The sequence below is a fragment of the Pipistrellus hanaki genome (assembly GCF_964339955.1).
Source record: "Pipistrellus hanaki genome assembly, chromosome: 5".
NCBI classification, from domain to species: Eukaryota; Metazoa; Chordata; class Mammalia; order Chiroptera; family Vespertilionidae; genus Pipistrellus; species Pipistrellus hanaki.
This window is the reverse complement of record NC_140507.1, coordinates 58,611,074-58,634,199: the sequence shown is the minus strand read 5'-3', so window position 1 is coordinate 58,634,199 and position 23,126 is coordinate 58,611,074. Positions and strand designations below refer to the sequence as shown.

Sequence of the window (23,126 nt, the reverse complement as noted above, 5' to 3'; positions counted from 1 at the left end):
AGCAAATAAAAGATGCCTAATTATGAGCTTAAAGTTTAGGGCCAGCATAGTAATACCCAAAAGGAATAGGACAAAGGTAAAGAAGAGCAAAGTATATACATAGATCAGAGTAATCCTGGGACCTAAAGTTCAATTGAGATCAAGTTAAAAGTTGACACAAGCAGAGATGGAGATGGAAAAAAAGGAGTGACCTGCCAGTTCTGAAGTGTCAGTTCCAGACATTAATAGAGGCCTGGTTGATACAGCTATTTATTTGATCATATTAGCATCTTCAGTATCCTTCCTAAGCATCTATATCTATATATAAAAGCCTAAGCATCTGGCCAACCAGTCAACCAGCCGGTAGCTACAACGTGCACTGACCACCAGGGGGCAGACACTCAACACAGGAGTGGAAACACAGGCATGGAAACATGGAACAGACTGGTGAATCTCAGAGGGAAGTGGGGAGAGGAGAGGGCGAGAAGAAATTAACCAAAGATCTTATATGCATACTAGAGGCCCAGGTGCACAAATCCCTTGGCCTGGCCTATGCCCTCTCACAATCTGGGGCCCCTTGGGGGATGTTGGAAAGCCAGTTTTGGCCCGATCCTTGCAGGCCAGCCGAGGGACCCCACCAGTGCATGAATCCATGCACCAGGCCTCTAGTATGAGAAATAAGTTCCATTTTCCCTCTAAGACTAGTTAGCAACAGGTCTCTGTGATATAAAGCATAAGATTCTTTCTTAATACCTGCTAAAAGTCTAGAAATACTTCTGGGCCTCAGGAAAAACTCAATCCAGGCACTGGAATATCACCAGAATCTAGTATTCCACTTTTCATCTATACATCTCCCTGGATACTGGGTCTATTCTCTCTCACCACAGACTACTTACTTTTACTTAGTTGGAAATGTGGCTACTGACAATGCCCTTGTTTTATTTCTCCATTGGTTCTATCTTTAATTTTGAATTTGGTTCTATATTTTTGCACTTAAATGCACAGTTAGATTAATTCTATGCTTTTTACTTTTTGTGCTTCACATTCAAAATTCTAAGGAAGGCTTCTGATTGGACTCATATAATAAATTGTGAGTTGGGCTGTGAAATACTCTGATTGTCTGAGCTTGGACCAAGTTGACATCCCTGAACCAATCAAACAACACCATTGGGGTGAACTCATATAAGAAAATAGCAATGCTCAAGGAAATCATAAAGTTGAAGGCGGGAGAGGAATAGTTCCAAGAAGAGTACAAGTACTATTCCCAAGAAAAAGGGCAAACATAACTATAGCTATGTTGAATTTCAGGCCTTATAATAGGCCAAAAGAACCCAAGAAAATGTGGCCAGTTAAAAATATTACTTACATGTAAGAGACAATTTATGCACATAACTGATTCTGATGAAGCACGTCATCTAACTTGAAATGTAAACTGTAAATTGTATATAATTTTATCCAAGATTACCTAGAACTCTAGTCTTCCAAACAATTTTGCACACTTCAAAATGTTTATGTCCTAATAGTAGAATGGACATTGTGAAATACAATAAAAGAAAGTGTTGTGGATCACAGATACACTACCTTAGGAACAAAAGGCCTGCTCTATATTTCCCCCCCACTGGACAAGAGACAAGGTTATGGACTAGCAGGGCCTCCAAGACCCCAATATTTTTGGTCTCAGCAACTGAAATAATGGGGTTTCCACTAACTAAGCAAGGGAAGATAATGAGTTGGGCATGTTTGGTGTAAATTGGAGTTTTCTCTCAGACATTTAGGTGAAGATGTTTCAGTAAGCTATTAGAAATGTGGGACTGGATTTTGAAAAAGCAATCTGGCATTTCAGTGTTAAGAGGGGCCAGAATTAAAGGAAGAACCATCTGTAGTGTAGGCCCTGGAAGTTAGTGTTTCTTTTTTGTGAAACAAGTGCCTGACTTCAGCTTTGGTTGCCTAGGCATCCACTTCTACAATGGCTATCTCAAATAAACAGGACTAGATAAAGAGCCAGCCATTTCCCTACCCTGCGAATCTTTGTGAATTTCAATAACTGACCATTTGGACCACTTTTTTTTTCTCTTTAGCACTTTAAATTTCCTCTATTATGTTTTAAATTCACCAATGCAGAGTGAGGTCTCAAAAGCCTAGACCCCAGCCTTTACCCCCAATAAAAGCAGGACCCAGACTCAGCCCGCTCTCTCTCTCTCTCTGTGACCTCACTGATGGCCCAGGTGTGCGATGTAATTTCCAGAACCTATAAGTAATATTTTTTTTTTCCCAGAGCTCCCTGATGGCTATTGCTGGGGGTCCTTGCAGTCACAAGGGCTGGTCCAGCCACAACAGTAGATATCAATAGATTGAGTTGGATGCAAAATGCCATCCAAGCAGACTGATAAAGGAGCTTTCAGAGTGTAGAAGGAAAATGAAGAGAATGTGTTCTGAAAGGCATTTGCATGGAAAATATCAAAGAGAAGGGGAGAATCAACTGTGACAGATGCTACTAAAGGGTACATAAATAACAACCAAGAATTAACCATTGAATTTAGCAAAGTGGCTGCCACTGATAATCTTGACAGTTTCCATGGAGTGATAGGAACCAAAAACAAGAGATACACTTTAGCCATAAATCCCAATAGGAAAGACAGAAATTAAGCTGGGACACTGTCCTGGAAATTAGAGGATACTTAAAACATAGCATGTTAGGACTCTGAATCATTCATCTTCATAATGTCCCATAAGCCACACCCCATCTCCCATACATAGCGACGCCAACTGAGTGAGATAATCAAGGGTTGGGAAGTTGAGGGCTTGATACACTGAGTATTAAAGCTTATGTTTAAATGAACAGATCAGACTAATGTGTTACTTTAGTTACTTTTTGTGCATGTGTGACGAGAACATGTAAGATTTTCTCTTTTAGCAAATTTCTTATATACAATGCAGTATTGCTAACTATGGTCACCGTGCTGTGCATTAGATCCCTAGAACTTTGCAAATGAGACACCTACCCCAAATGTCTAACAATCATGGGAAGAGTCAATATAGGAGGACTCAGTATTCAGAAGCAAGAAAGTCAAGTTGTAATTGATTGGCAGTGATAAAGCAGAATTAAGAATTTCTGATAAGATACAAATCTGCTACTTCAGATACTTGCTTTTGTGTCCAATTAAGATCTATTTAAGAGCTCAGATGAGGTTTATATCTCACAATATTTTGGAAAGTACATTAAGTATTAATAACCCAGGCACTGAAACCAGAGAGATTTTGGCTTGAGCACTAGCACTACCACTTAATCAGCTCTGTAAATCTGAGCCAGTTACCCTTTGAACCTTGTTTTGTATCCTCATCTATAAAGTGAAGACAAGAATAGTATTGTTCTAGGAATTCAACAAGACAATGCAGATAAATATCTTTGTGCAGATTGCCCAAACTATATGCTCAATAGTTATTAGTTGCTATCATACACCATCCAGAGGTGTTCCTTTACAGCCTTTACATCAGTGTCTTTCTTTCCTGTTATTTCTCCACCCCACTTAGAGCCCTCCTAAGATCTCATCAATGGTAGTCTCATCAGCACCCTCAGTGGCCTGTGTCCTCTGTCCTTCCACCAGAGGTATGTTGACTCTCATTCTGTGAATTCATTGACTAGAAATACTGTTGAAGAAAAATCACATGATCATGCCAACAAGTCAAGTATGAGAAAGCCATGTGTGTTCACTGGAGAGTATTTTTTTATTTTTTAATATATATTTTATTGATTTTTTTTCGGAGAGGGATAGAGAGTTAGAAACATCGATGAGAGAGAATCATCAATCAGCTGCCTCCTGCACACCCCCTACTGGGGATGTGCCTGCAACCAAGGTATATGCCCTTGACCAGAATCGAACCTGGGACCTTTCAGTCCACAGGCCAATACTCTATCCACTGAGCCAAACCCGTTTTGGCCATTGGTGAATATTTTAAAGGTTACTTATGCAATAGGATACCTGGACTCAAAAGATTTAATTTTTTTGATGAGTAAAATCAAGTAAAAAATTTAAACTACATGTGGTATCTTGAGAAGTTTTTGTTCTCTAATAATGGAGACTTTAAAATCAATAGATGTGCCCTTTGACTATATACTAAAATCAATAGATGTGCCCTTTGACTGAAAGTTAGTTCTTTGTTCTTAACAAAATTATGGTGACTTGGAGGCCCATGCTAAGTATTGTGGTTTGATCATCATTGTAAGGTAGAATCATAGCTAGATCTCTGAGACTATTGACTTGATTTCTTGTTGTTTTTTTGTTGTTGTTTTCTTTTGTTTGTTTTAAATTTTGAGGATTGCTTGCAGAAGATAAGGCACAGAAGACAGGCAGCTGTCTGAGCAGGACTGCTTCAAGGCCCATCTGTAGCCTTGAAGGCTCCTCTGTGGCTCTCTTCACACAGTGAAGAGATGCTTCCTTTGAGGTTTTTAGAGAATCCAACAATGCCCTGCCCCCCACTTTGGAAGCTGCAGTTACAAAAATGTGGTATAATGCCAGACAACCATCAGTCATAGCAACAGGAGGTCTTCCTCAGACAACTTTGATATCTGTAGTTGTTAGCCAGGAAAGCTATAACAAGAAAGGGAGAATGTGAGGATGTCACACTGAGAAATCAATAGTGTGGAAACTAGCAGACATAATTGTGGAATACTTAGATGCTGAGGTCTTGTAAACATATGCAAGGGGCACTGTAATTCAGGCTCTAATGTAAGAGCTCTAATTTTATATAAATAGGCTGGTGAGGACTTCTTCCAACCTTCTTATATTACAAATTTAAAATATGATTCCGCTCTAGCCAGTGTTTCTCAGTAGTTAGAGCGTCACCCTACACAAAGAAGGGTTGAGGATTCAATTTCCTGTCAAAGGCACATACCTGGGTTGCAGGTCTAGGCGCATGTGGGAGGCAACCAATGGAGGTGTCTCTCTCACTTCGATGTTTCTCTCTTTCTTTCTCCACTCTTTTTAAAATGCAATAGGAAAAATATCCTCGGGTGGGGATTAACAAAAATATTCAAATAAACAAACAAACAAACAAATAAATAAATAAAATATGATGCATATTCTTTAGGTGTCTTGATCAAAATTTTTAAGGGAAAGTTACTTCTGGATCAATATTTTGAACTATACAGTAAGTTATAATATAGTATGGAAAACTAAAAATATGCTTGGACTAAGAATGTAAATATCTTCCTTACCATTCACCAATCCAGAATCAGAACTTTAGATAAAGCAAGGTACAAATTTATCAAAAAACAATACTTCTCACAAATACACATTGCTACAATAAAATGCTATAATAGCCCAATTCTTAGAGTGATTATTGAGAAATCTTCTCTAAAATTATAGACTACCAGAGTATCATTAAAATTATTTTAGTAAGAATAAGACATCCCACTCCTATCTGAAGAAGTTAAGTTGTATGACACAGAAAAGCAGCCTTGATTTATATTCCATGAGCAGAGTTTCAGGTTGCAGGTTTCTGGACATAACATTTGACATCTTTTTTTTATTGATTTTTATCCATTTTAAGTTTATGTTGTTGTATGATAATGGCATATAGATCCAATATTTTTTTCAATTTGACCCAACCACCATCTATTGAAATATCCTTTAAAAAAAATTAATTTTATTGATTTCAGAGAGGAAGGAAAGGGAGATAGATAGAAACATCAATGATGAGATAGACACATTGATTGGTTGCTTCCTGCATGCACCCTGACCAGGACCTGGGATTGAGCCTGCAACCTAGGTGCATGCCCTTGACCGGAATCAAACCTGGGATCCTTCAGTCTGCAGTGCAACACTCTATATCCACTGAGGAAAACTGGCTAGGACATCTTAATTTTGTTTCCAAGAAAACAGAATCACAGGTCCATCTCACAGTCTAGAACCATTGTGGACCCCTTTATATACAACTCTATTTTGCTTTCAGCCCATCAAAACACCACTTCATTTACATTGCACCTAAACTCCACCTTTTTGCAAAGTCCTATGACAACTCTATTCCTTTCTTTGGTGAAACACCCCACAGTGAGTCAGTTGACTTAGTTGTTCTACAGGTTTGTCTCTCATAGTCTTAGGCTGATTGGGCTAGGAAAAGATCATGTCTTATATTTTAAATGTCCCTTTAAGCTCACTTAATTATGTGTATTATATTCTATTCCATAGGCAGAAATAACAGACTAATCTAATTACAGACCAAAGAATGTTTATAGCATAAAGTTTCCATGATACAAATTTAGAAAGTTCTTGAGAGACCAAAGAGGAAAAACAAAACACTCTTTAAATTAAAAAAATCACACACAGATGGCTTTCATCCACTTTACTAAGACTCAGGCTATACCTCTTATAATAAATACAAGTGATCAAAAAGAGGTGTTTTTTTTTTTTCTCCTTCGTAATATAACCAAGCAAGCGACATGACAATGACCACTGCATCACTTGAGAAATACTGAAAATCTTGAAATATTTATGAAACTCCAAAAACTCCTTCCAGCTCCTCATCCTTGACTTATGACCTCGTTTTCTGTTTCACAGAGAAGCTGCTACTGCACCAATATACTGTTACTATTGATGACCTCTGCATCTAACAAGGGCTATTCTCTCTCCTGCTGCCCTAGATCTGACCTGTTTGCACCCACACGAGGATATCACTATAGTAATTCTCTTTTTTCTTCCTTCTAGACAGCATCCAAAACAGCTCACAATGATCCTCAGCTCCCGGTAGGATCACACCATTATATAACCTCTTCTCACGCTAAATCAGGGGTTAACTGCGTGACCAATAGAATATGGCAGAGGTGATGGCGTGTGACTTCAGATGCTAGGTCATGAAAGATAATGATACTTCCACCTTCTTGGATTGCTCACTCTGGGGCAATCCACACCTTGCTATGACACTCTAGCAGTCCCCCGGTAAGGACCACATGAAGGGGAACTGAGGTCTCCCACTTCAGCAGCTACAGCCAACTTGCCAGCCATGTGATTAAGCCACCAGGCCCAGCCACATCCTTCCATCAGATGACTAGAACTTCAGTCAGCTTTCTGAGAGACTCTGGGAACCCCTACCCCAATTGCTCTCAAATTCTTGACTCACAGAAACTGTGTGAGAGAGTAATTTTTAAGCCACTGCACTTTGGGATCATCTTCTTCCTTATTGTGTTGGTTATTTTGGGTCTTTTGCCTTTCCATATAAACTTCAGAATCAGGTTGTGAATATTCACAAAGTAACTTGTTAGGATATTAATTGAGATTGCATTGAATCTACAGATCAAGTTGGAAAGAAGTGACATCTTAAGACTGCCTTGTATCCATGAACATAGAATATCTATTTATTTAATTTTGTTTATCACGATTTTATAGTTTTCCTCATATACATCTTGTACATAGTTTCCCCGTTTAAAGGTAGAGCATTCCTATGAAAACTTCCATAAGCTTAAATGGCATAAAGTGAAGAGAACCCCTCACTTTTTGAAAGTTTGCTTTACACCACGTTGTTTTTCAAAAGGCCTATAATAGTATGTATCACCAACCAAAAGAAATTCAAAGAGGATTTTTACTGTTACCAGAAAAGCCATTACCATACTAATGTAGGACTTTTATAAAAGAGAAGTGCCATAATGTGTATTTTATTAGATTTATACCTGAATATTTCATTGTTTAATGCTAATGTAAATGTTAGTGTGTTTTGAATTTCAAACTTCATTGTTTATTGTTGGTATGTAGGAAAACAACAGTCTGTTATGTATTAACCTTGTATCCTGCAGCCTTGTTATAATTGCTTATGAGTTCCAGGAGTTATTTTAGCAATGATTTGGGATTTATTTTAGGGACAATCATATCAGTTGTTAAGTAAGACATTCTTATTATTTTCTTGCCAATTTGTACTCCTTTTATTACTTTTCTTGTCTTACTATATTAGTTAGTACTTCTAATATGTTGTTGAAAAGCAGTGGTGAGAGGGGCCATCTTTGTCATGCTCCTGGTCTTAGTTGCTTACCATTAAGTAGGAGGGTAGGTGTGGGTTTGTTGGTAGATATTCTTTATCAAGTAGAGTATGTTTCCCTGTATTCTAGTTCGCTGAGCATTTTTTAATATTATGAGTGGATGTTGGATTTTGTCAAATGCTTTCTCTGCATCTATTGATATAATTGTGTGATTTATCTTTAATATATTTTTATTGATTTCAAAAGGAAGGGAGAGGGAGATGGAGATAGAAACATCAATGATAAAAGAGAATCATTGTTTGGCTGCCTCCTGCATGCCTCCCACTAGGGATCGAGCCCACAACCTGGACATGTATCCTGACGGGGAATTAAAAAAATTACCTCCTACCTAGTTCATAGAATGATGCTCAAACTCTGAGCCACGCCAGCCAGGCAGATGGTGTGATTTTTCTGTTTTAACCCAGTGGTCGGCAAACTGCAGCTGGGGAGCCACATGCAGCTCGTGAGCCGTGGTTTGCCACTCTGTTGAGCCGTGGTTTGCCACTCTGTTGCCACTCTGTTGACTTGATGGATTGCATTAATTGATTTTTCAATGTTGAACCAGCCTTCCATCTCAGGGATAAATCTCACTCGGTCATTGTGTACAATTCTTTATTTTTTAATTTATCTTAATTGTTGAAAGTATCACAGATGAACCTTTTTTCCCCCGACCCCTTACTCCCCATTGCTGCTCCCTCCACAGGCCTTCACCGCACTATTGTCCGTGTCCATGGGTTATGCATATATGCATATAAATTCTTTGTTTAATCTCTTCCCAAGCCAACCCCTCTTACCTCTGAGCTTCCTCAGTCTGTTGTTGCATGCTTCCATGTCTCTGGATCTATTTTGTTCATCAGTTTATTTTAGTCGTTAGATTGCACATATATGTGAAATCATGTGATATTTGTCTCTCACTGACTGGTTTACTTAGCTTATCATAATAATCTCCAGGTCCCTTCATGTTGTTTCAAAGAGTAATAGATCTTCCTTTCTTTTTTACAGCTGTGTAAATTACCCACTCATTTACTGATGGGTACTTGGGCTGTTTCCAAATCTTAGCTATGCATAATTCTTTTTATACATAGTTGGCTTCTTTTTGCTAATATTTTGTTGAGGATTTCAGCATCAATGTTCATGAGAGGACATTGGTCTGCACTTTTTTTCCTGTAATATCTTTATCTAGTTTTAATGTTAGTTTAATGCTGGCCTCAGAATGAGTTAGGAAGTGTTTCTGTTTTGGGGGAGAGATTACAGATAATTGGTATAACTTTTTCCTTAAATAATTGGTAGAATTCACCAGTGAATTTACCTAGTCCTGTTACGTCCTGTTTCTGAAGGTTAATAATTATTGATTCAATTTTTAAAACATAGGTCTTTTCAGATTGTCTATTTTTCATTGGGTGAATTTTGGCTTACTATTTCTTTCAAAGGATTGATCCATTTTATATAGGTTATCATGTGTGGGCATAGCTTTGTTTGTAACATGCCTTTATTATTCTTTTAATATCCATAGTGATTTCTAATAATATTTGTATTATCTTTTTTTTTTTTTCTTAGCCTGGCTAGAAGTTTATCAACTTATATAAGCAGCTTTTGCCGAAACCGGTTTGGCTCAGTGGATAGAGCGTTGGCCTGCGGACTTTAAAAGGTCCTGGGTTCGATTCTGGTCAAGGGCATATACCTTGGTTGCGGGCACATCCCCAGTAGGGGGTGTGCAAGAGGCAGCTAATCGATTCTCTCTCGTAGATGTTTCTAACTCACTATCCCTCTCTCTTCCTCTCTGTAAAAAATCAATAAAATGTATATATTTAAAAAAAAGATAAGCAGCTTTTTTGTTTCATTAATTTTCTCTATTGAGCTGCTGTTTTTAATTTTCTTGATTTCTACCTTAACTTTTGTCATTTTGTTCTGCTTATTTTGGATTTAATTTGGTTTTTGTTTCTAGTTTCTTACATGAAAACTTCTATTACTGATTTTAGAGCTTTATTTTCTAATATGTGCATCCTATGGTATAAATTTTCTCTAAGCACTGATTTCACTGTATCTCATAAATATAATTAAGTAATATTTTCATTTTCATTTACTTTGAAATATATATATTTTTTTAAGAACTCTTCTTTGATCCATGAGTTATTTAGTGGTGTGTTTTTAAAATTCCCAATAGTTTGGGATTTTTTCAGATGTCATTTTGTTATTTCTTGTTTAATTTCATTGTGGTCTAAGAGCATACTTTGTATGATGTCTACTTTTTTTTTTAATTTTTAAAGATGTGTTTTATAGCCAGAATGTAGTCTTTCTTGGCTAATGTTCTATGTGAGTTGGGGAGAATGTTTAATCACCTGTGGTTGGATGAAATATTATATAACTGCCAATTAGATCCAGATGATGATGGTGCTAGTCAGTTTAGCTAGATCTCTACTGATTTTTCTGCCTGCTGGATCTGTCAATTACTAACAGAAGGGGACTGAAGTCTCCAATTATGGTCGTGGATTTGTGTCTCTTTCTCCTTACAGTTTTATCTGTTTTTGTCTCATGTATTTTGATACTCTGTGTGAGGTGCACACACAGGATTTTAATGTCTTCTTGGAGAGTTGACAGCTTTATCATTATATAATGCCCCTCTTTATCCCTGATGATTTCCTGTTCTGAGTCTGAGAAAAAGTCAGCTTTGCCTAAAATTAAAATAGCTATTACAGCTTTCTTTTGATTAATAGTAGCATGCTATATCTTTCTCCATCCCTTTTAAATCACTTTAAAATTAAAGTGATTTTTTTTTTAGACAACATGTCTTTGGGTTCTATATTTTATTAACCCTGTCAGTCTTTATTTTTAATTGTTGTATTTAGATCATTCACATTTAAAATGATTCTTGATAAAACTGGATTAATATCTTCTACTTACTGATTTCTATTCATTACCTTTATTCTTTTGTTCCCTTTTTTGCCTTCTATAATATTTTCCTGCTTTCTCTTGTTTTGATATTTTATATCATTCTATTTTCTCTTTTCTCTTAGCATATCACTTATAATTCTCTTAAATTATTTTTATTTTTTATTTTTAGAAATTATCCTAGAGTTTGCAGTATATATTTCAATCCGCTTTCAATAACATGATACCTTTCATAGGTAGTTCAGGTAATTTATAAAAGGCTATTCCCAATTTTTCTTCCTCCTGTCCCTTATAACATTGCTGGCACTCATTTCACTATCCATAAGCTATAATCACCTAATACACTGCTGCTAATTATTTATAGTTATCCATTAGATCAATTAAGAATAAAAAAAAGTCATTTACTTTTATTTGTTATTTTCTAGTGTTCTTTTCTTCATGTAGATCCAAGTTTCTGACCTGCACCATTTTCCTTTCTCTATTAAGAATTTCTTTTTCATTTCTCCCAACACAGGTCTACTGGTGAATGATTTTCTCAGTTTTGTTTGCCTGAGAAGTCTTTATTTCCCATTCACTTTAAATAATAATTACACTGGATGCAGAATTCTAACAGTGGATTTTCTTTCAACACTGTTAAGTATTTCTCTCATTCTCTCTTGCTTGTATGGTTCTCAAAGAAAAGTCTGATATAATTCTTCTCTCTGCTACTCTACAGGTAAGGTGTTTTTTTCCCCTCTGGCTCATTTCAGTATTTTTCTTTGTTTGATTGTCTGAAATTTGAATATGATGGGCCTTCATGTAGATTTTTTTTTTATCCTGTTTGGTATTCTAGAGCTTCCTGGAACTGTGGTTTGGTATGCCATTAATTTTCTAAAATTGCCAGCCATTATTACTTCAAATATTTCTTCTCCTTTCTCTCATTTATTTCCCCCCATTACCTATGTGTTACACTTTTTAATTTTTTCATAACTCTTGAATATTTCCTTTCTGTTATTTTAAATTCTATTTTCTCTTTACATTTAAATTTAGAAAGTTTTTATTGATATATATTCAAGCTTACTGATTATGTTTCAGTTTTGAAAGGCATTCTTCATTTCTGCTGCAGTGTTTTATGTATTCCAGCATTTTCTTTTGATTCTTAGAGTTTTCAACTGTTAATAGTATACATCTGTTCTTAAATGTCCATTTTTTCTCAATAAAGCTCTTAGCATGTTAATTATAGGTATTTTAAGTTCCCAGTTTAATAATTCCAAAGTTACTACCATATCTGAGTCTGGTACCAATGTTTGCATTATCTCATTGGACTGCATTTTTTTTTTTTTTTTTTTTGCCTTTTATTATACCTTGTAATTTTTTTGTTGAAAGCCAGACATGATATATTGGATAATAGGAGCTAAGATAAATAGGCCTCTCTTGTGAGATTTTATGTTAATCTGGCAAGGAGCTTGACTGTGTCTAATGTTTGCTCTAGCTATAGGCGTCACAGGCTTCAGTTTCCTTTCATGTCCTTTTCTTAGAGACTCCTTAAACAGCGTGTCTTGCAGATCTCTCCGTTGTAATCCACTGTTACAATCCCGGAACCTCTTTACTATGGTCATAAACTATTGGGGAACTTTATGATTACATCTCCATTTTTAGTGAGTAACAATTAGTGGGCTGTGACCTTCAGAAGAATTTTTTAACCATGCCAGGTAGAAAGGCAAAAAGGGGCTGAAGTTGTCTAATTGCTCTTCCTCTAGGTCAGAGGACACTTTCACAAAGAAGTTTCCCTGAGGGCTCACCTTTGTTTCAGACAACTGACAGCACTGGAGGTATTTCAAAATGCTCGCCCTTCCCCTCCCCTCGCCAGAAGCAAGAGGGCGTTTTTTTTTCTCTGATCTTCACTGAGAGAACCTCACGTGGCTTCTGAAGGTAAGACCCATGGAAGTGTGGATGCTCCCCTAAGATCGGGGCCTGCTTCCCCAGCTTTTCAGTGCTTGATTTAGTCCGCATTCAGTCTCCAGCAATTCACCAGTTACTGTAAGCGCCCTCTACCTAGTACTGCCTCCTAGTAAGCTGTGATTCTTTGCCTTCACCTATGTCTTCAGTGTTCAGGACAGTGATCTGTCCTGTGACCCTAATTCTCTGATGGATGTAATAAAAATTGTTGATTTTCATTCTGTTTAGCTTTTTTCTTACTGTGATGACAGAGTGACAACTTTCAAGATTTTCAAATGTTAGAACAGAAACCAGAAGTCTTCATAATATTTTTATATATGCTATATCTTTTTGATTACATAAAAGGGAGAGGTACACAGATCTTAATCATTGACATTTTACATATAAGAGAACAGAAGTGAAACTAACCTTCTAGTACCTGCTAAGAGTCTTCCAGTAAAGATCATTATGTTTAGGCATTAATGCATATGAAGCTACTTGAAAGAAAATTTTCGGTTTAAGTGGCATGATATGAGAAGTACTGAACTGGAATATCCTGTTATAAATATCCTCAAGCCTGACGTAGCCCCAGTTCACTTTTAGGTTTTAAGAAATTCACAACAATGGGAGCCTCGATTTCTCAATGTGAATCTGAAGCAAGAAAAAAACCACATGATCACTGAGGTCTCTTACAATCACCAAATGAAACCATTGAATTTAGGCCCTGTCTTTTTTGGAAGAGAGTTTGTACATGTGCGTATCTGAAGTGTGCATGTGTGGAAAGGGAAACTTCAGATACTTTTCTGAACTGCTTAATTAACCCCTTCCCTTAAATGAAAAGCCTTTGCATCTTTAATTCACTGTAGCTTTTCATCTCTGTATCATACACTGTAGTTTATAAATGTGAATCACCTTTATGGGAATGGCAAGAAATATTCAAGGTAATGAATAGCAAGAACTTGCAGCTAAAATTACTCTACCCAGCAAAGCTATCACTCAGAATCGAAGGCCAGGTAAAGAGCTTCACTAATAAAAAAAAAGCTAAAGGAGTTCATCAATACCAAACCAGAATTATATGAATTGCTAAAGGGGGTGCTTTAGGAAGAGGAAGAAGATAAAGTTAAAAATTATGAACAACAAATACATTACTATCAACAAGTGAAACTAAAAACCAAAGGGAATTAAAAAATCTGATGAACAATATTAACTGATGGACAGAGGTATGGAAGAGGAGTCGACTGACGATTCTCGGGGGGGGGGGGGGGAAAGGGGAGGGGAGGTGAGGGAAGAGACTGAACAAAAACTGTGCACCTATGGATGAGGACAATGGGGGGTGGGGAAAGGGCAGAGGGTGGGGTGGGAACCTGGTGGAGGGGAGCAATTGAGGGGGGGAACACATTTGTAATAATCTGAACAATAAAGATTTATTTAAAAAACATAATAATAAAATAAAGCAGGACTTGCTTCCAGGACACTTCATCTTTGGACAGTCCTACGTTTTCTCCTTCTTGCAACTCTACAACCATTACTAACCACCAGATTGTCTCAGTTAAAGGTCACTTCCTCAGAGAGACTTTCTTTGAACCCCTAGACTCTGGATTCCAATGATTCATCCTTGTGATGAAGCCCCTATCTTAGACCGAGGCAGGATGCAGCACTTCCCCTTGCTGAACCTCTTTGCTCACATCTGCGTCCCTTGTTAGTCTGGAGCCTACATGAAAGGTGGGGACCTGTGGAGGGCGCTGCTGCACTTGGAGCTAACAATCTGCAACAGGGCTATTCCAGGGAACTCTGAATGGTAGGAATCTGTAATCTGCACAGGTGGATTGCGTCCAGGACAAGTGTCTAGGACAAGAGAACAACTGTATTTTTAAAAAATTTTGTCTTTATTGATTTTAGAGAGTGAGGGAAGGAGGGAGGAGAGAGAGAGAAGAGAGAGAGAGAGAGAGAGAGAGAGAGAGAGAGAGAGAGAGAGAGAGAGATTGGCTGCCTCCTGCATGCCCCCATGTGCTCTGACCTCTCCGTGCATGGGACAATGTTCCACCACCTGAGCCACATGGGCCAGGGTGAACTACTGAGTTTTTCATTCTAATATAACTTTAAATAGGCATATGCAGTCTGTGGCTATGTATCAGAAAATGAGAAACTAGAGCAATATTTCCTCAAGTCTAAACCAAGATGTCAGGCATCTGCATGTCAACCCATTCCCCCTCTATATATTGATTCTTACTATCTGACAACTACTAACTTAGAATGTGATTCTCACAGAGGAGGTTAGAAAAGAAAATGATTCTTTAGCCAACCCCTAGCCATTCTATTTCCGTTGGTCTGGTGTGGGTGGGGTCCAGGTATTAATATTAAAAACAAACAAACAAAACAAAAAACCTCCCCAGCGATTGTAATGTGCAGTCACGTTTGAGAAGCCTGGAATATGTGTTCTCCTGTGGCGCTCAGCACATAGTAGGTAAATACATGGGTAAAAGGCCTGGTGCGCTGTCAAAGGATTAGCCATCACCAAGGAAATTCTACAAGAGAGGTCAACGACATTAATGGTTCAGATGACTTTCTTGATATTCAATGGGGGGGCGGGGGGGGAATAGTTTCAGATAATCTTGCACAACTGTGTGAAATTCCTTGGCCTTTGGTTTTGTCTATAAATAGTACAAATAATACCTCATTCTGTGATGTTTAGAGAGAGTGGCGCGCTCCGAGTTCCCTGAAAAATCACCTCTTCAAATACACAGAAGCCTCTAATTCGCTGGTGGATTGGCAAAGGGCCTGAGGACTCACCTGAGCCACGTGGCCACACACTCTGGCACAGACACTGAAGGAGGGGGCTCCCGCCCCGGCTGCTCTCAGGCAAGACCTTTGGATCGCCTCTGATAGAGCCTCCCGCCCCCTCCAGCCGGGCGGTTAGGTCATTGTCCCCGCAGGAAGTAAGGCTGGCCAGGCCCCCGGAACAGGGTCTCCTTCCTCATCCTTCCCCTCCCCTTTCCACCCTGTCTCCATCCTTGCTCTGTGTTTACTAGTAGGTAACTGTCCAAGAAGGAAGTAAGGCTGGCGAGGTGCCTGGAGGGCAGGAGTGAGGTTGGCGCAGCCAGCAGCGCAGCGGAGGCGGATCACGGGGTTGCTGTGCAGGTGGGAGTTTTAGCCGCTAGCCCTGAGCGCAGGGAGGACAGCAACTCAAAAGAAATGCAGGTAACTTTGCAAGGGTTCAGTTGTCTCATGATGTTTCAAAATATGCTCACGAGTATAAAGAAAAATCAAAGCTCAGAATACTTATGTTGAAGCACTGCTAATTTTAGCCAAGACACTGGCAGAGGTTGGCAGATTAGAGGAAATGAACATGAAATTAAAACTGAAATGTTAGTTGAAGTGGAACAAACAGTATGGATCAGACCATAGCAAATACCAACAGCAAAAGGTCTGCACAGAAGTTTAAATTGCTGGGAGAAATTTAGAGGCAACACATTTACCAATAAATGAAACAAAATACTAGAACAAAAATGAATGAATATAGTTTAATAGAATATCGATGGACAATTTAAAAAAAAACTACTTTAATCTTAAGTATATTAATTTAACTTAACATTTATTTAAAAGTAAGTTGAGATTTGTTGACTCAACAGGTTTGCACTAAAGAAGAATTGAGTGATGTTGCTAGAACACTGCTGTTCTTTTCCACAAAAACTTCATGGATTTAGAAAGAGGTAGTCTCTTCCTTAAAGAGAGTATTGCCAACCCCACTGCAATCACATCACATGCTTTCCAAAAAGTGCCAGAGCTGTGTGCAATAAACTTCCCTTATCTGCAGGAAACAACTTTCGGTGAAGTAACATTGATTAATGTTCATTCAACAGCCAAAATACAGTTCTTGTTACTCTGATTAGCATTTCAAGTTATCCCTTCAATGGAGTGAGATCTGGGAGGGTTAGTCTGTCAATAGTCTTTAATAGAGCCATCGTTTCACTAAAATAATTTGCCCCTTTTCAAGTTTTAACATTCTCTTATCGATGAGTGTGTTTATAAAGGTTTTTGTTTCACTTTGCTTATTTTAATTAAAATTAAAAAAGTGGCTTCTTTGCCAACACCTAATCTTGTATCTTTTTAGTCCCACGACACTCTTCCCAGGCACCTCCTGCCCCCGTGACCTATTGTAACTGTTTTATCTTAGCGAAAGTTCACCTCTGCTTGAACCTTGAGCAGTAGCCCATATAAGCCATTGCAGGGGTGAAACTTTCTGTTTGCCTAACATTAAACTATTTTTTATTGGAATAGTGTTACTCTGTCAGAATTTAAATCTTCCTCAACGTCATCCCCACGGAGGATGCTGTCTTACGAGCAGTGTTTGTTTTTGTTGTTGTTTTAAGAAAGCACACACAATTTCAAATAGCTAATTTTCTTACTAAAATTCATTCAGAAATTTAGAAGTTATCCTTGTTTTCAGTTAAATTATCCACAATAATGCCAAAGAACATGTATTATAGGTAGCTGTATATTTAATAATGGTCTCTGTGCGGTCATGTAAGAAGCAATACCTGGAAAAATGCAACACCTTTAATGTAAATGTTCATTATATATATATATATATATATATATATATATATATATATATATTTAAAAGAGTAATATGAAAATCGACCGAACGAACAATTGCTCGACCAGTGGCTATAAGATGCACTGACCACCTCTCAGTTCCTCCCCCACAGCCAGCAGGCTTTGATCACCCAATGGTGAATGTGGAGCTGGAGGTGGGTGGTGACAGGGGACGGGGCCGGCTCCCAGCAGCCCAGGAAGATGGCCCTGATCACAGGCCAGGCCTAGGGCCCATACCCGTGCATGAATTTCACGTGCCAGGCCTCTAGTAAAATAATAAGGAAGGTGGTTTCAGATATATTTTATTCAATACATATCCATAAGAAGTCATTACTATAACATTACATTTGGAGGGGGGAAAAGGACTGGATTATCCTCAATTCCATTTCAGACAGCTTACATGATAAGGTGAACTAAAAATTCAGTGTACGGATGGGGAAAATGAGATATTTGGGGGTGGGGAGTGGGGAGGGCTAGTAATCTGAATCTGTGCCAATAACCTAATACACATTCTTGTTAGCCTATAGTCTAGTCACTGCCCCTTCTATCCTGAGGGATAGAGGGCCTGAGGTTTTAGGTATTTCACAACTGCGTGATCCTGGGCAAGTTTCATCGGCTCTTCTGTTCTCCGTTTCTCATTTATAAAATGAAGAACTTGTAAAATGATGTTCCCTTTCATCTTTATGATCCTACATTTTTTTGGTCTGAGAGGTTGACAGCCTTTTTTGTTTTTCTTTCCTCTACAGGCAAAATCTTCCAAAGTTTAGAGTCAGAAGTGTGCATTGAGTTATCACTGGTTTAGTATTTCTCCCAAGGTTGGCTTTTTCTTTATCCTTTTAATCTCTCAACCTTGATGCAGAAGCCTCAGAAAAGTACAGATTTACCCACATCATCATGCACTGTTCCACTAACTGGCAAATGGCAACCCACAGCATAGAAATGAGGGAAGCCCTGACCTGCAAGGCTAATTCTAAGGCTTGTGACGTCTGACTCATCATAGGCATTCAACTCTAAATGTACAAGGTCTACATGTGACCGTAAATGACTTTATTTTAATCCCAACAACGAGGGCATGTGGAAATCACCTAAGAGAATGAAACAAACAAGGAACGCGAAGAACGGAGGCAAGACAGGGTTCTGATCAAGCCTCAAAATTTTATTCAAGAACAACGGTTTATAAGCTCTCAGGCTGGGAGGGGAGGGGTAGGAAAGGGGGGGTTGTCACAAGGTGATTGGCTGGGCGGTGGGTACCTGTTCTTAGCTGGTTGGCTATTCCAATGTGGGAGGGATAACAGTTTTGGCTTTTGGGGGCTCTTGCTCAACCAGAAAGTGGAACTGACCAGGAAGTGAGACCGGACTTTTTCCTTATGGCTCCCGGCACCAACTGGTGACATAAGTGATCCTCAAAGGTTTAAATCACTGCTGTGCTAAAGTTCCTGATACCATGTTTTTGTGATGGACAGCACTAGGTGTGGTCTGATAAAAATATAGAGCCTCAGTCTTGCCAATGCTCTGGTAGAAAAGATTTGATTTGTCTAATAGGTGGGAAGGGGCGTTAAGCAGAAATGCACTGCTTAGTAAGCTTTGGAGTCAAACAGCCTAGGTTTAAACACCAGTTCTACAAACTTCTAGCTCTTTGTACAAGTTGCTACATTTCAGATTCATTTTCTCTGTCTTTGAACCAAGGTTAATTATGATGGACAATAATTGTAAGAATTATATTAACTGTGCAAAGTTCCTGGCCTATAGGCATTCAGTAAATTGTAGCCATTCCTATAATGATATCTTATTGGTATCCCTAAGCCTTAATTTACTCAAATCAGTTTTAACCACTGACACCAATTTCTTTTATTTCCAGGAATGTTTCTCCAGTGGGTGCTTTGTGCGGCTATATGGTTGGCTGCCTTGGTGGCCAATCTGATATTACATTGCCCTAAGTTTTGGCCTTTTGCAAGGCTGGAGGGCTGCATTTGGGCAACTGGTAAAGTATGATATAATTTATCATTTAATGCTTTCATCAATTTAAACTATGCTCATAATAACTCTGGTTCATAGAAGAGAACAGCACAAATAGTAATTCTGAGTAATTCTTAGTCATAGGCACTAGAAATTAACAATTTAATGTCTTTCATTCAGATGCTCCATAAATATTTTTGGTGCATTTCCTAACTCCTCTTTCTTAGTCCCTGATAGATAATTATAGCAAAATTATTACCAGTTGTTCTCTGTTCAAGCGTAACTCATATGTGAGTTTCCACAATCTCGCCTTTCTTTCTCTAGCATGTTTATCAGAAAAGATTTATTAAATAGTAGTCTCTATAATATCATTTTTAGGACTTGTCTTTTTTAAAAACATTTTTATTGATTTCAGAGAAGCAGGGAGAGGGAGAAAGAGATAGAAATATTAGTGATAAGAGAAAATCATCATTCAGCTGCCTCCTGCATGCCCCCTACTGGAATCCAGCCTACAAGGGCAACTGGGGCAATTGGCCTTGACTGGAATCGAACCCAGAACTCTTCAGTCCACAGGCAGACACTTTATCCACTGAGCTAAGCTGGTGAGAGCAGGACTTGTCTTTTATTTATTTTTTTAATATATTTTATTGATTTTTTTTGCCCCCCTCCCTCCCATACATACCCTCCCTCTCCAGAGTTTTATGTCCATTGGTTGCACTTATATGCATGTATACAAGTCCTTTGGTTGATCTGTTATCTCCCCCAGATCTCCCTACCCTCCCTGCTGTAATTTGACAGTCTGCTTGTTGCTTTACTGTCTCTATATCTATCTTTTGGTCCATCAGTTTATAATGTTCTTTATTATCCATAAATGAGTGAGGTCATGTGGTGTTTCTCTTTCATTGATTGGCTTATTTCACTCAGCATGATGTTCTCCAATTCCATCCAGGTTGCTGCAAATGATGAGAATTCCTTCTTTTTATGGCAGCATAATATTCCATTGTGTAGATGTACCATTGTTTTTGGATCCAATCATCTGCTGACGGGCACCTAGGCTGTTTCCAAATTCTGGTTATTGTAGATTGTGCTGCTATGAACATAGGGGTGCATATATCCTTTCTGATTGGTGTTTCTAGTTTCTTGGGATATATTCCTAGGAGTGGGATTACTGGGTCAAATGGGAGTTCCATTTTCAGTTTTTTGAGGAAACTCCACACTGTTCTCCAGAGTGGTTACACCAGTCTGCATTCCCACCAGCAGTGCACGAGGGTTCCTTTTTCTCTGCAACCTCGCCAACACTTGTCATTTGTTGATTTGTTGATGTTGGCCATTCTGACAGGTGTGAGATGGTACCGCATTGTTGCTTTGATTTGCATCTCAGGACTTGTCTTTTAAAGTAACCAAGCACAGATGCATTATAATTCCAAAAGCACTGGCAGGAAAAAAAAACAAAAGCTTCTCTCTGTTGTTTATCAATGTCTGAAATTATATAACTAGAATTTATGCCTTTGCTTGGCCAATCAAGAATGTATAAGTACACCTCTGGAGAGCTTTCTTCTTTTCTAGCTAAGAGAACTTCAAGTGTCAAGAATTTTTAGAGGTAATTTTATTAAAAGCAAATACATTTCAAAATGTTAAAAATATATCGGGTACTCAATTTGAATATCTGCAGAATAAATTATTTAATGAAGTTTATGAGTTGGAGGACAAAAACGCCAACTTTTATTTTAAATATATATATATATATATATATTTTTTAAATATATATTTTATTGATATTTTACAGAGAGGAAGGGAGAGAGATAGAGAGCTAGAAACGTCAATGAGAGAGAAACATCGACCAGCTGCCTCTTGCACACCCCCTACCGGGAATATGCCCACAACCAATGTACATGCCCTTGCCCGGAATCGAACCTGGGAACTTTCAGTCTGCAGACCGACGCTCTACCACTGAGCCAAACCAGTTTCAGCAAACGTCAACTTTTAAATTTCTACTAGAATTTAAATTATTATCCCTCACTTATACCTTAATGTGATTCTGTTTAGTATATCTAAATGGAATAGGAGAAAACAGAATGTGTTCATTTATCAGGCAGAACTTGATAACCACCCAATAGTATTTATACTCACCCAGTAGGTTCCACTGGGAGACAATAGGAGAATGGTCTAATTTTAGATATTTGCAGATGTGGATGCAATAGGTCCTAATAATCGATTTGATATGGGTAGTAGACAAAACAAAAGAGCCTGTAGTGATGTTGGGATTCTATCACAGTTGATTAGGAAGGTGGTGGTATCAATGACAAGGATGAGGATAATAGGGGGAAAACATGGTTGAAAGGGGAAATTATGAGTTCAGCATGGGACCGCCTGAGTTTGAATTCCCTGATGTTTCCACAGTGGAGAACATCTGGTTAGAGATTTCTTATTGAAAGTTTGAAGCATAAAACTGTAGAAAAGGTCCAGGCTAGACCTATATAGCTGGGAGTATGTCTCTCTAGTTGCTAGCTGAAATCATGAAATTAGCCGACTACCCAAAGTAGAATATCGCAAGAGGTGGAAATGTATTTTAGGGGAAATATTTAGCAGATACCTAAATCTTGAGAGAATGTGCTACAGAGAAGAACAGGAGGGAATCAGGAAATGAGAGCAACTTAGAAGTCGAGAGGAAAGCTTTCAAGAAAATATTGCTCAAGTGAAGCCAGACTGCTGAGGGGCTAAGAACTATGTAAAATTATCATGGATTTGGTGATCTTCAAGAGGACAAAGCAATGAATAAAGATAGTGAGGGTGAAAGAGCAAAGTCTAGGGTCATAGAGGGCCAATGACTTCTATCATTGGTTGACTCTGGTTCAAGCCTAAGAGGATGATCACCACTAGTTTAATTGTTGATAGTTGTTGCAAAAAGTCAGAACAGAGACCTACGTTAAGGTTGAAGAGTATTAGTGCAGTTAGACCAGGAGCTATTCAATATCTTTTTTTGTTTGATTTTGCTCTAAGCTTCATTCTTTTAGCAATCATAATCACGGGTTTAAATGCAAAAAAAAAAAAAAAAAAAAAAAAAAAGTGGTTATTTTGTTTTTTAAAATGAGGAATTGTACTTTACTAAATTTGTCCAAATCCCATAAGTTTCCATTGAAGTTAAAATAAAAATTAATTCAATTTATTAATGTATTTTCTGTATTGAAAAAATAATACCTTTCTTCTGTGTGTTCCATCGACAGGGAACATTGCTGTTGTCCCAGTGATGAAAACCATTGGTTTGGGTCTTGGTCTCTTAATCTGGGGATCATTTCATGCCTTAACTGGTTGGACAAGCTCAAGGTAACACAAAGCTAACTATTTCACCTAAGATTCTCTGAGCTCATACACTCTATGAAAGGATAGTGTTAGTGATTGGTCTAGCTGAAAGGAATAACATGATTCTTATTATTTTAATGATTATAGCCAAGATATATGCATAAAATATGCTGCCTTTAATTATTATTTATCCAACGTTCTAAAGAAGTGATCTAAATATTAAAAAGTATCTCTTGCGGGGGAGGAGGAACTAGGGAGAGAGAAAGGGAACTGATATTTATGTTCCCTTTCTATTGTGTGACAATTTCTTATATGACATGTTATATGTATGCATGAGGTAAGCACTATCTTATAAGAGAGCTGATACACAAAGAAGTTGAGTGACTTGCTGAAGGTCACAGAGCTAATAAGCCAGATTCGGCGCAGGTCTTCTAGTTCTGAAGCATATATTCTTCCCTCTAGAGTCTGGCCCAGGGACTAGGGC

General features: G+C 38.1%; 1 protein-coding gene across 1 annotated transcript in view; it reads left to right on the top strand.

Moving 5' to 3' along the window:
• The window catches only part of TMEM144 (transmembrane protein 144), a gene marked incomplete at its 5' end in the record, with an annotated part of 62,077 nt that overhangs the window by 17,299 nt on the left and 21,652 nt on the right, over positions 1–23,126 (top strand). The window contains 2 exon segments of the mRNA XM_084885315.1: positions 19,245–19,367; positions 22,567–22,666. Coding sequence (XP_084741441.1) covers positions 19,245–19,367; positions 22,567–22,666 — 223 coding nt within the window.